At 44.6% G+C, this 12,561-nt stretch overlaps 1 protein-coding gene across 2 annotated transcripts in view; it reads left to right on the top strand.

Annotated features, from left to right (window-relative positions):
- Nucleotides 1-49: 49 nt before the first annotated feature.
- Nucleotides 50-12,561, top strand: part of TMEM135 (transmembrane protein 135) — a 177,261-nt gene continuing 164,749 nt past the window's right edge. Inside the window, exons 1-2 of one of the 2 annotated variants that reach the window (XM_035329257.1) lie at nucleotides 50-65; nucleotides 111-264. In XM_035329257.1, the coding sequence (XP_035185148.1) occupies nucleotides 124-264 (141 nt within the window). In that variant the 5' untranslated portion in view covers nucleotides 50-65; nucleotides 111-123. The remainder of the gene's footprint in view (nucleotides 66-110; nucleotides 265-12,561) is intronic. The other variant, XM_035329249.1, reaches the window with a different exon arrangement.

The following is a 12,561-nucleotide window of genomic DNA, read 5'->3' as shown; positions in this document are numbered from 1 at the left end:
GAGAGCCGCGGCTGCCCGCGAGTAACCCCGGCGGCGGGCAGCGGCCGTGACGCGCTCCCCCTCCCCTCCCCCTCCGCGTCCTTCCTCCCCCCCCCCTCCCCTCCCCTCCGCGGCGTCCCCAAGATGGCGGCGCTGAGCAAATCCATCCCCCACGGGTGCTACGAGATCGGGCACACCTGGCAGCCCCGCTGCTCCCTCGCCGTCCTGCACGTCACGCAGGGGGCGCTGGCCGAGTCCCTCCGCATCTACGGCACCCTCTACCTGGTGGGTGACAGCCCCCCGGGGCCGGGGGGGGGGGGAGGAGGAGGGGTGAGGGGGGTGTAAAGGGGTGTGGGGATGGGGGTTTGGGCTGGTCTGCGGGGGGAGGGAAGGGGGAAATGGAAGGGGTAAAGGGGGCAAGGGAAGGGGGAGTAAGGGGAAGGGGTAAGGGAAGGGGGTAAAGGAAGAGAAGTGGGGAAGGGGAATGGAGTAAGGGGGTGTTTGGGGAGGGCACGAGGGTTAAAAGAGTGGGGGAGACGCGTGGGGGGTGTCAGGAGGAGCGGGGGGGGCTGTGTGGGGTCTGGGGGATGCTGGGGGAGGTAAGGTAGGGCACGTGTCAGGGGCAGCCTCAGCTGGGGTAAAAATGGGGGAAAAAGGCTGTTTTGGGGCATCTGGGAGCACAGGGTGGAAAAAAGGCTCTTTTGGGGGTCAGGGGGTACAGGGTGTAAAAAGGCTCTTTTGGGGGTCTGGGGCTGTAGGGTGTAAATCGGGGTGTAAAAAGGCTGTTTTGGGGTGTCTTGGGTTGCAGCTTGCCTCCAGGGTGTAAAGGGGGGTTTGGGACTAGTGGTAGCAAATGCTTTGGGTGGTGAACCTGGTGGGGTAGGAGCGTGCTGGGTGTCTTCATCGCTTCTCTGTGCTTAGGAGGCCAGAAGAAAAGCCCGCGCGTGGTTCTGTCAGTGGCACCTTGGAAATAGAGTCTGGGTAATCAGTGCCTTAGGATCGAGCGAGGTTCTGCTGTGTAATGAAGAGGCAAGGCTAAAAATACATGCTCAGGCTGGCGGAGTTAGAGAGTATCGTACAGGTGAGGTGTTTTAGGCCGTGCACGCAGTTAGACTCAGTTATATCACCTCAGTCGCGCTGGCTTGCTTCCAGAAAGTTAGGGTGTAGGTAGGGGACTGGGAGCTATTTGCATCCATCTGTGTAAACGTATCCTGAAAGCTGATCTCAGCTGGGATTGCTGCAGGTAAGCACCTCCTGCTGTCCCCACCTTTGTGTTTCTCCTGTAATGGTGCTTGCGGGGTTGAGCAGTGAGCTGGCTGCAAACGAAGTCTAAAATACAGAAAAACAGGTCAGTGAGTCTGTACTTTCCACTCTGTACCAGTGCTGGTGCAATAAAATGATCAAGACGTGAAATACAAGGGAAAGAGTGGGATTGCAGCAGTCCTGGCGTGAGGAGTTTAAGCGTGCTTTGAAAGTCGTGACAATATCGAATGCCATGCTAAGAAAAGTGAATGATTATTTGGCAGCAGGGTGGACCTGTGCAGTTGCCATGTCTGGCAGTGAAGGTTTTCACACCGAGCTGGCACAAACAGAAGCCGCAGCTGTTTGTGTGAGGGCACAGTGGGCTGGCTGAGGATACAAATACAGAGAAGGACATTCCCTCTTCTCCACCTCCCTGCCGTGACCCGGTAATTTTTCCCTTGGATCTGTTTTCCAATGCAATTGGCTGTGCAGGAGCATGAATGCTTGTACCTGGGCCTGATGTGAGGTGAGAAGTGTGGTGATCTATCAGGTCTGGCTAAGGAGAAAGCAGCTTAAACAGCTCCATGGCTAAATCAGAGTTCTTCAGCCTAGTAAGTCAGTCCTGCTCATAGCTATGTCACGGCTCCTGCCGTTGTGGGTTTGGAGGAAAGCTCCCTCTTTCTTTAAAAAGCAAAACAAACCCCCAAATGCCCATTTTTTTCCATTCTCTTTGACTTGTGGACCCATAAATACTTCGTCACAAACCTGAGGCAGGGTGGAAACCTTTACAGCCAGTGTCGTGCAAGGTGCAAAATGACTGCATCAGTTTTTACACTGCCTTATTGACAGTGCTTAACTTTCTTAAGGTTTTAATGATGTTTAACCAACCAGAGCAATCTAAACGTGAGCTGCTCTGAAATCTCAGTTACCTAAGAGGGAGGAAGCCCTCACCTTCCTGTGCTCCCAGATACGTAATTGTATTCCTTCCTTTGTGTGGTCTCGGACATCATCATTGCCCTCCTTGAGCAGGTTCATTCACTAACCCAGAAAGAAGTTACTGCCCTGCTTTTAGCTGAACTTTCAGCTACGTTAATGAATTGAATTGACTCTTTATGAAGGTTTTGTTGAGCACCAGAGCCAGCAGAAGGTGAAAGGGTGCAGTAGGGACTGCAGAGGATGAAGCTTTGCACATTAAGTAGCTTGGCAGGGAAAGAACTCTTCTAAGTTATGAGCCATCACTAAGTAATTCTTTGTCAGACTTAAAGCTGTGTTTGCAATCCTTGTATTTGTAAATGAAACAGTTGCACAGCACAAACATTCGGTCCTATATTCTCAGAGTCCTGTTATGGGATGAATTTAAGTTACTTTACTTCCATAGTCATAACCGTGGATGTTCAGAATGTTGCTAGTTCTACTTAGACCCCGTCTGACGGCACAACATCAAAAACTGGATTTTTTTTTTATTATTTTTTTCTGTTGAGCCTGTAAAATAGCTTCTGCTTGTTTGTTCTTCCTGTTGCCACACGCTAATAACAAAGAAAGGTAGATGAAAGAGTTGGTATGGAAATGAAGTAGGTTGAGTAGAGGAGAAGTTGCCAGAGGTCGTTCTGGGGGAGAAGTGTGTGTGGTTAGGGACAGTTACAATCCAGAGCCCGAACTCATGACATCTGCACCCTGTGTCTCTGGCGTTTTGCTGCTCTTCAATCTGACACTGATGGAGCCATGCTTAAGCGGTGCTAGTGCTTGGTGTGTAACACGGTGGCTTTCAATGAACAGCTAGAAAGAGTCTTTGCTTTTAAATAGTGCTGTGTGGTGGTGTTTTATTAATAGCAGTACTTAGGTATATTTTTAGTTGGAAAAATAAGTCTTCAGATAACCATGTCACTGTCTTTATTTTGCTCCAGTACTGGTTGATTGGTTTAGCAAGTGTAGGTTTTATATCTAAATTGAAATGTCACTCCCCAAAAGTATACTTAGCAGTCAGACAGCAATTTGTAGATGCAGTGAGCGACCCTTCGTTATTTTTTCCAGATGCTTAGGTCTTCTTGAGAAGCTTCAGTAATATGGTGGGTGTTGGAGGGAAAGACAGTAAAATAAATTTCCCTCCCTGGAAAGGTTGCTATAAGGGGCAGAGGTGGCAACTGAGGTGGGAGACAGTGCTGAGAAATGCTCCACGTGAAGTATTTCCTTCTCATATGTAGCAGTAGAGAAGTTATAGAGTAGTTTTTGAAATATTCGTGGTGCCGTATTCAATGTTAATAAATGCTTTCAGTGTTATAGTGAGGGTTTCATGACGTGCTCAAGTAATACGTAATTAATGACAGTGTCTTCTATGCTGTGCTGTTAATTGCATAATAATTAAATAAGGATTGATTTGTATGAGGGTTTTGTTTTTAGAGAGAATTCTGGAGGGAAAACGTACAAGGGCTTCTCTTGCGTGTTACACTTCTTTACATTCTAGGCTAGAACGCTATAATGCAATTTTCTTTTGAATTGACAGTTTATGTTTTCAATTTTCAACACTTCAACTCCCTTTTCTGTTTCGGGGATCTTTCTGTGTGAGAAAAATTATGCTAAAGTAGCTTCCCATGCCATGCATCTCCCTTCGTGACTCTTGTAACCTCTTGTCATGACAAAGTATTTATGTGAATGAAGTTCTTGTAATTGCGGTGATGTTTTTTTGGGACCAGATAGTTATATTAATTCTGTCCCTTTTGTTTTCAGAGCATCTTAACGAGTACTCCTTCCCCTAGTACTGTGGATTTGGCCCCTCTCCAAAGAGATCAGAAGACGGCGTGTGTTTATGTTGTGTTTAGGGTGTGTAGGCTGTGGGTATAAACACCGTCGTACCTCTACCTATCTGTCCATCAGTAACACACACCTGTGGAAACATCCGTGTCTGCATTATTCCTTGATACGCGAAGGCTTATCTATTAGCTATATCAGTACTTCGTTAAATGCCATCCTTTGGGGAAAAGGATCTTCCTAGTGTTTATGTGCTGGGTAATGTGGGTTTTACTGGGGTGGAGTTGTACGTCTGGCTGGTGGCTCTGCTTGGTTTGAAGCACCCCGGGTAACTTCTAAAATCTTTTAGATCCAGAGATACCTGGATGCTTGAGCAACCTGAAATGGCTTCCTGAAAAATGACAGTGGTGTCCCACTGCTCCTGAGATCCCTTGACCTGCTCGAGTGGAGCAGTGCCTGGATATAAGGGTCATTTTTGAACACCTTGGTGGATTGACATTTTGAGCTGTGGATTCCTCTGGAATTGGATTTCACTCCTTGCTTGTGCTTTTTGGATGTTTTGTCAATGCAAAAAAAAAATCCAGCAAGTCCTGAGTTTATAGGTAATACTCTGACATCTTATGCATTTGGAGGACAAGCTATATTTTTTGAGTCACTAAACTTCTGAAGCATCATGAAAATAACCGGTGAGCTTTTAGGGTTATAGACCACTTGAGTAAAGCTGCAGATGGAATGAGAGGGTAAGAAGCTGGTAGCTGAAGAATTTGGAGATTGCGATGGGTATGTGGCCTCACTAACATTTTGGCCATGTTTCCTGTTGTGGAGTGGCTGGCAGGAATGCTTCTTGCATAACTAAGGCTGCTTGCATTTCCCAAACCAAACGTCCCTGTGCGTGGGTCTTCTGCGAGGCCTGCTTTTATATGTATTTACGAAAAATATTTATGAAATCCACCAAATTGATTACTGCAGCCGCTTTCAGTCATAATCTTGTGTCTTAGCTGCTCGTGCCTTCCCACACCCAGAGGAGAAAGATGCCTTTTGTATGTTGGCTAAATAACAACGTCCAGGTGAACTCCGGGGAGAGCAGAGTTCTGAGTCTTCCTCAGCCCATACAATGCAAACTCACATCTTCTCTAAGACTTCTGTGACCAGCAGGTCAGGGACAAATGTGTGGTGCTTCATTCAGTCCTTAGCTTGGAGCTGTGCTATGCAGTATAAGAGAACACAAACTTTAAGGGCTCAAAGAAAGTAAGATGCCACAGGTGCTGCATATTGACACACTACTCACCAGAAAGCTTCTGAAGCTTTGTCTTCGGTATTTATAGCATTTATTGAGGCTCCTAGTGAAAACACTAGGAGGGGGAAAAGAAAAAGTTAAAAATTGCTGTCTCAAAAAACAAACAACCACCCATAAATATAATTATGCTTATTTAAAACTGCCTGCCTTAATCTCTTTAAGAAAATACAGCTGAAAAAGGCCTTCCTCGAAAGTTAATGTATTGTCTCTTTGTGTCCATTTTAGATTAAACAATGCTTAAAACAAAAACAAAAAAACAAAACAAACAATCAAAAAACCCACCAATTTGGAGGTGTAATCTTATATTATCAGAGTTGAAGAATTTGGGCTTTCTTAGAAAGTTTGAGTGTAGAAGTAGAATATGACTTCAGGGTTAGGTTGTATAAGGCTGGGGGATGAAGGGCCAAGAAATGAGTGGCTGAAATACCAGGTCTGAAGCCTTGGCTTCTGTTGCCTTTGATTTCCATTGACCTCTCATGGGAAATCTGCCATTCATGACACGCGTTAGGGCAAAGTCCTCTGTTTCCTGAGGGTTTGAAGGTTTTTGGCACTTGTTTGATGGTGGTACGTGTTTTCCAGTGGATGAAAATGCTTTGTCAGTGATAGGAAGTCTTTGTTGTGTATCTGAGGTAATCAGATAAGATGGTGATGCTTCCTCTACTGCAGTAAAAATTTTCTGATTGCTGCTTTGCTGTAAAGCTCGTTTTTCTAACTCCTGGCCTGTGGGATGGCCAAGTCATGTGTGTCCTTCACCTCTTCATTTTCCCGCTCTGGTCATCTGTCCTTGTGTAATTTAAGGCAGGAACCTTCCCCCCCTTTTCTGACCTGACCTCTCTGGTGTCCTGCCCAGCACCAGCTCCCTCTGTTTTACATCTCCTGCCCTTTCTCTGCCCAAAACAAATTGCTGGGGAACAGCTCTAGCTGTGGTCCTGCAGTGGTTCCCCCTCACTGTCAGTGCAGCTCTGGCTCCAAATACCTCTCTCCAAGACTGCTGGCACAGGAGTGAGGAGCACCAGACTCGGAGCAGGGTGGATGCCAGCGGGTCCATTTGGCTTGTCCTCTGGGCTGGGGACTTGCTCAGCTGTTTTTTAGAACAGGTATCCTGAGTCTTCTGTTCCAGTGTATTTTTAATGGTCTTGGGGCTTGCTGTATTTTATTGATTTATTTCATTTCTTCTTATACATTTTTCATAATTATTTTGGTCTTGCTTTTCATACTCATTTTACATTGATTTTGGTCTAATTTTTGGTGTTTCTCGTGCTCATGCCGTGGCTGTTTCCTATTGTGCTTGTAATAGCTTTCATAAAATCAGATGATGGTTTGGGGTGGAAGGGACCTTAAAGCTGACCCAGTTCCAGCCCCCTGCCATGGGCAGGGACACCTCCCACCAGACCAGGTTGCCCAAAGCCCCATCCAGCCTGGCCTTGAACACCTCCAGGGATGGGGCATCTGCAGCTTCTCTGGGCAGCCTGTGCCAGGGCCTCACCATGCTCTGAGTGAAGAAATTCTTCCTTGTATCTAATCTAAATCTCCCCTCTTATAGTTTAAAGCCATCCCCCTCTGTCCTGTCACTGCACCCCCTGACAAAGAGTCCCTCCCCAGCTTTCCTGTAGGCCCCTTTAGGCACTGGCAGGCCTCTGTAAGGTCTCCCTGGAGCCTTCTCTTCTCCAGGCTGAACAACCCAAACTCCCTCAGCCTGTCTTCACAGGAGAGGTGCTCCAGCCCCTTGATCATCCTTGCGGCCTTCCTTTGGACTTGTTCTAGTACTTCCATGTCCTTCTCGTCCTGGAGGTCCCAGAGCTGAACGCAGCATTCTTACCTTAGTCTCTTAAATGCCAATTGATTTTTTTTTTCTCTTACCATTTCAAAGTTGTTCTACTTACCATTCCAGTGCTGATACCTTCTTTTGTCTCTGTTTGACCCCTGTGTATCAGTATTCTTTTTCTTAGGCTTATTTTATCTATCTTATTTATTCTGTAAACTCCCTAGGGCAGTGTTTTATACAATAGCATTAAATATATGTGTTATCAGCAAGCATACAAGAATAAATCGTTTTCTTTCTATGTAAACACGGGAGGGCTCTTTGTACTGGTAAGAGCATGGGCCAGGTAGTCTTGCACGTGGACGCTGGCAGGTCTCTTCACTGATTAGTCACCAGTCAACATCAGGCCACGACAAGAATGAACCTATTTAGCTAATGAATGATTTTGAAAACTGCTCGATGGAAGACAGCATCACCAGCCAAAGATCAAGGTGAGACCGAATCAAGTGGGAGTGGTGTCACGTCGCTTTCCTGGCCATGTCTATGTCCCTGTGGGATAAGGCCAGAGAGCAACTCCAAGGCTGGACCGTGCTTGTGGTGCTTCAGCCTCGCTTCCCCTGCTGTGTCTCAGAGGGAGAGCTGCTTGGGTTTGTTTTGAGCCCAGTCTGGGAGTTAGCATGCACCAAACAGCCCTGTCTTACCTGCCTCTGTAGGCACAGTCACCTTGTGGCATCTTTCTGAGGTGTGTGAGAGGGCTGCTGCCCAGGCGGTATTCTAAAATAGTGCAGAATTCCTCGATATGTTAAAATGCAATTAGTTTGTTGTTGTTATTTGTGCTGTGAACCATTGCACGCTTGGAAGGCACGCTCCTCTGGAGAAATTCAAGGCCCGTCTACACGCCTACCTGGGCAGCCTGCTCTCGGGAACCTGCAGGGCAGGGGGGTTGGACCTGTTGATCTATTGAGGTCCCTTCCAACCCCTACAGTTTCTGTGAGATTCTATGGAGCAAGGTGGGGAGGCTGAGAGGGATGTTAGCATTACCCATGACCGTGCTTCTGTCTCTGGTGTGGGCCATCAGGAAACATGACACGTTTCTGTCAGAGGTAGGTGGAGTCGCTGTGGTTACGTTGTGCTGGGGTATCTGGTCATCTTAGGGCTGCACAGTGTCCCGTATCTCCGGGCTGGGCTATGAATGACCTACAGGTTAGCATGTTCCTGCCTTTAGCTTCTTCTTCACACCAGTTTAATGAGGACTAAAGTTGGCTTAAGCGTTACTAAAGAAAGAACCTGGTTGTAACATCTTCATTCCTGGCTGCGACCATTCTGGTCTGTTGGGGTAGCTTTCAGGACAGACCAGTAACGTCCTCTGATAAGGAGAAAATAAAGAAAAACAGTCCTTTGGTGAGATGTTAATGTTTCAGAGGGGCTGAGTTTGAGAATTTCAAAAGAATCATTTAATGAATTCAGCTGGACTGAAGAATTTATACTGAAAGGTACAAGGAGCAGCCTGGAGCCTGCATCTCAGTAATGGTGAAAAGCAGGGAAAGCCCAGCCTCGACTGGCCAAACATATCTCAGTAAAGGCAGTGCAAGCACTGGGAGTCAGCGAACGTGCTTAAAGGGATGCTTATAAAGCAAACGTTAAGTCGGTTCTCTGAAGCTGGTACAGCTGAGTGCAGGAATTCAAGGTAAGAAATAAATTACTGAAAATTGTACTGAGTGAGGCATTTCAAGGAGATGGAAGGATCAGCCCTTACTTTTTTTTAAGTATAAGGGAAACTAGTGGTGAAGATAGGTTTCCATGGAATGAGAATGATGCCACGACTGAAGGTAATTTAGATGTCATTCAAAGAATACATGAGTGTTCCTGTCTGTTTCTTGTTTTTAATGGGTGGATGACATGGAAAGTTTTAAAAACCAAAACAAAAAGCAAACAACCAAAACCAAACACGAGAAAACAACCCAACCCCCTAATGGTAATCCTCATATAACATCTCTCAAGGGACAGAGGACATCAGAGGAGAGAACAGCAGAGTGCAGTCTTCCTCGGAGTATTGCAGGAGCTGACTTAGGAAATAAAAATATCTGGAAGTGAGGTTTTGTAATCTGTGAAATCAGGGTGGGACCAGCTAATTGAAGAACAGCAAATTTGAATGTTTAAGAGGAGGAATGTGAAACAAGTTGCTGATTTGGGCAACAGCATCTTTCAAAACGGAAATGCTACCTGAGGGTGTTTTGAGTTTGTTATTGCAAAATACTTAAAATCATTTTTAATGCAAGGGATTAATATCCTTGTAAAATTAAGAAAAAATAACAAAAACATATAAGAGAACATATAATTAACACACATTTAAATGTTAGGTGTACAAATATTTGAATATAATTTAGGAAGATACCTGACAGTCTGTAGTTCTGCCTGTCCCTTGAGTGATAAGGGATTTTCTAGTTTAAATAGTGAGGATTGCTTCGCTGTTAGATTTTTCCCTGCAGCTCCCTGAGGAGAGAAGCGCCGAGGGAGGTGCAGCTCTCTGCTCCCTGGGACCGATGGCTGGACGCACGGAGATGGCACGGAGCTGGGCCGGGGAGAGTCAGCCTGGGCATGAGGGAAAATTCCTGTGAAGGTGGCCAGGCTGTGGGACAGGCTTCCTAGCGAGGTGGTTGGTGCCCCGTGCCTGTCAGTGTTCAGGAGGCATTTGGATGGTGCCCTCAGCTTTTGGTTAGACCTGAAGTCAAGCAGGTGGATGAGATGTTGTACAGCATTATTGGTCCTCTCTTAATATTCATTTTAAACGTGCCCAAATCTCATTGATAGCGACTTTATGAAAGTCATTGAGCTTTGGAGTCCTGGAGTTTTGGCTAGGTGTCTGAATACTTCTGTAGCTCTTATTTTATTTTTAAACGATTGATATAATGTGCTTGATTTTAGTTAGTATTCTGTAAGAGTGAGAGAAATGATGATGCTTTTTCGGTTTCCATCAATCAGTGTTGTATGTGTGGCCTAATTTCACCTTGGAGGGGTACGGTTCTAAAAGTTTGTACAAGCTTAGAAAATGGGGGCTTGATAGAGGAGGGAGGAAAAAATATACTGTGCTCAATACAGCAGAGTTGGTGCAAGTTGTGTGTTTTATTAGCCTGCTGCATAACCCATCAGCTTGGGTATATTGGTCAGCCTGTTAGCATGTGCATTATGCCAAGGCAATGCTTCTTGTAGAGGCTGTAGCTAAGGGACATAGGTGAAAACTGAGGATCCCAGGGGGGTATATTCAGGACTTCTTGTATTGTAGTAGAGGGGTGGTCCCCTTCTTCCAACTCCTTTGTCACGTATTGTACTGTACATCAAGGTACAAAAAAAAAGTTGTTTCTCTATACCCTCAATTCCCTTCACATGAAAACACTCAGAGATACAGTAGTTGTATCCCCTACTTTTTCTACCAGTGCTAAGGTTAATTCATTTAAAAAACTGTTACAAAAGTTTTTCATCTATATGAAAGTTTTCCATATTTCCATATGTAGCTAGGAATATTTCCATATTCCTAGCTACATATTTCAAGATTGCAATGGCCAAAGTGGCATAGTGAGAGCTAAATCAGAGCTTGTTTTAAACTTTAGGGAAACTGGGGTGATTACTGTTGGGGAGTAACTGTTTGGTTTCCAGAATGAGGAAGGAGGAATCGTCCAGTCTGGGCTAGGTGCATAAAACATAATCAGCCGTTTAGGGAATCCTTACGGTGCTTGTATATTCAAGGACTTTGGAGGACAGGTTGTAACTGTGTCTTGCTGTGATCTATTAATCCTGCTGTTCCCTTCATTTATAGGTAGTGTGGGTATGGGATTACCTCAAAAGTCTTCTAGCATTGCTAAAGACCTGCATTGAAACATACCTGTATTTTGTGCTTCAAGTTTTGACCAATTACGTGCAGAAATGAGGAGAGGAAAGGCATGTGCTTTATCTATTTAATTATTTTAGGAACAGGCTTTCTGTTTTCAGTATTTCCAGAGGTGGGTATTGGGACACTGCAAAGTACTGGATCAGTCTTGCAGGTAGAAAGAAAACATTTCCCACATGCCTGACTTAACTTATTCAAGAGGCTCTACTTGATGATATTCACAGCATCAAACTAATTGGTTTGGCTGGGACCAGAAATATTTTCTCTGGAGGTAAGGCTGGCACGTCTGGCTCCCTCTGCCTTCTTGCCAGTGTATGTGTGGGGCACAGAGGGTACAGGTGTCATGCAACAAGAAGCAGGGCATATTTCATCAAAGCATTTATTGACGCTGCGCAGGTCTTAGTCATCTTGTCTGGCTGTGAATGCAACAGTTGGGTTGTCTGAGGACCGAAGCATTGTGATTGATCTGAATTTCACACAGATTCACGTATGCATCCCCTTATAATTGCAGTATCCAGTGATACACATACTACATAGTGTAATAGTCTCTTCTGGGTTTCAGTTGTCAAGTTAAACTTATGCAGAGATGCAACAAATGCAGCAACTTAATGATAATTAATCTATACACACTTATGCTTCTAATTCTTTACTTTTGTTGCCGTGAGGTTTTTTACTTCCTTCAAATTTCAGCTTACAGTTCTATAAGAGTTACTCAGCTGTCATTTAAATAACAAATGGCTACCCTTGTATGCAGGACAGGCTTGAATTTTTGTCTTTGGGGTTTGCAAATCACTGGAAAAGTAACAGTAGACATTTAAAAAGGTATGTTGTGATATTTGAATTCTTCTGATTTCTTAATATTTGAATATATCTTTTTTCTGTAGAATTCAGCCTGTTACTTTCAGCTTTTTTTTTTTTTTTTTTTTTTTCCCCTGGAACTTTATCTCTGTTATATTGTACTTCTAGCCCTGCTCTTTTATGTTTTTAATCATGAAATACCTGGGCTTCTTTCTGCTTCATCCTTCTTTAGCAGTATGTCTGTATTTTCTGCAGCCTGTGTTGCTATGAAGGGAGATCAAGAACTGTAACCCGTGGATGCAAATAGAAGGAAACTGCAAAGTCCTGAAATTTTTGGACATTCTGAGGCCATCTGCCTTGTGACAGTGCATGATTAGTTTTAAATTCCCTTTTGCTCTTAGTTGTTGTGCGCTTGTGCATCTAGAAGAGTATTTCTTATAAGGGAGTGGAAAAGCTGGGATTTATTGGTTAACTCTTAGGAAGCCAAGAGTACAAAAACATAAGGAAAGCTGGGCTCCTGGTTCTATCTATAGAGCCTCCCCTGGTTTGGAGAGAAGAAAGGGGAGTGAAGCTGCAGCAAGGGCGATAAAGAAGGCAATAAAGACTGCAATCTGCAAACCGTGATACTACCTAAAATTTCTTTAGTGCCTAAAAATTAATACTGTAAAAAAAATCCTTAAGTTGTGGTGAGAGGATGTCAGTTTTAGTTTCTGAATCCGGGGTTTTCCTTACTGATTTCCAGATATCTCAGAATTCTTGCAAATTAAGTGAGTAGAAGTGGTTATGTTCTGCCATGACCCAAATGCGTAATGCCTACTAGGGTTGTTGTGTTTTTTTTTTTTTTTTTTTTTT

This window comes from Oxyura jamaicensis, chromosome 1 (genome assembly GCF_011077185.1).
Source record: "Oxyura jamaicensis isolate SHBP4307 breed ruddy duck chromosome 1, BPBGC_Ojam_1.0, whole genome shotgun sequence".
In the NCBI taxonomy this organism is placed as follows: Eukaryota; Metazoa; Chordata; class Aves; order Anseriformes; family Anatidae; genus Oxyura; species Oxyura jamaicensis.
Note: the sequence above shows the minus strand (reverse complement) of the source record. Positions and strands in the feature narration are given on the sequence as shown.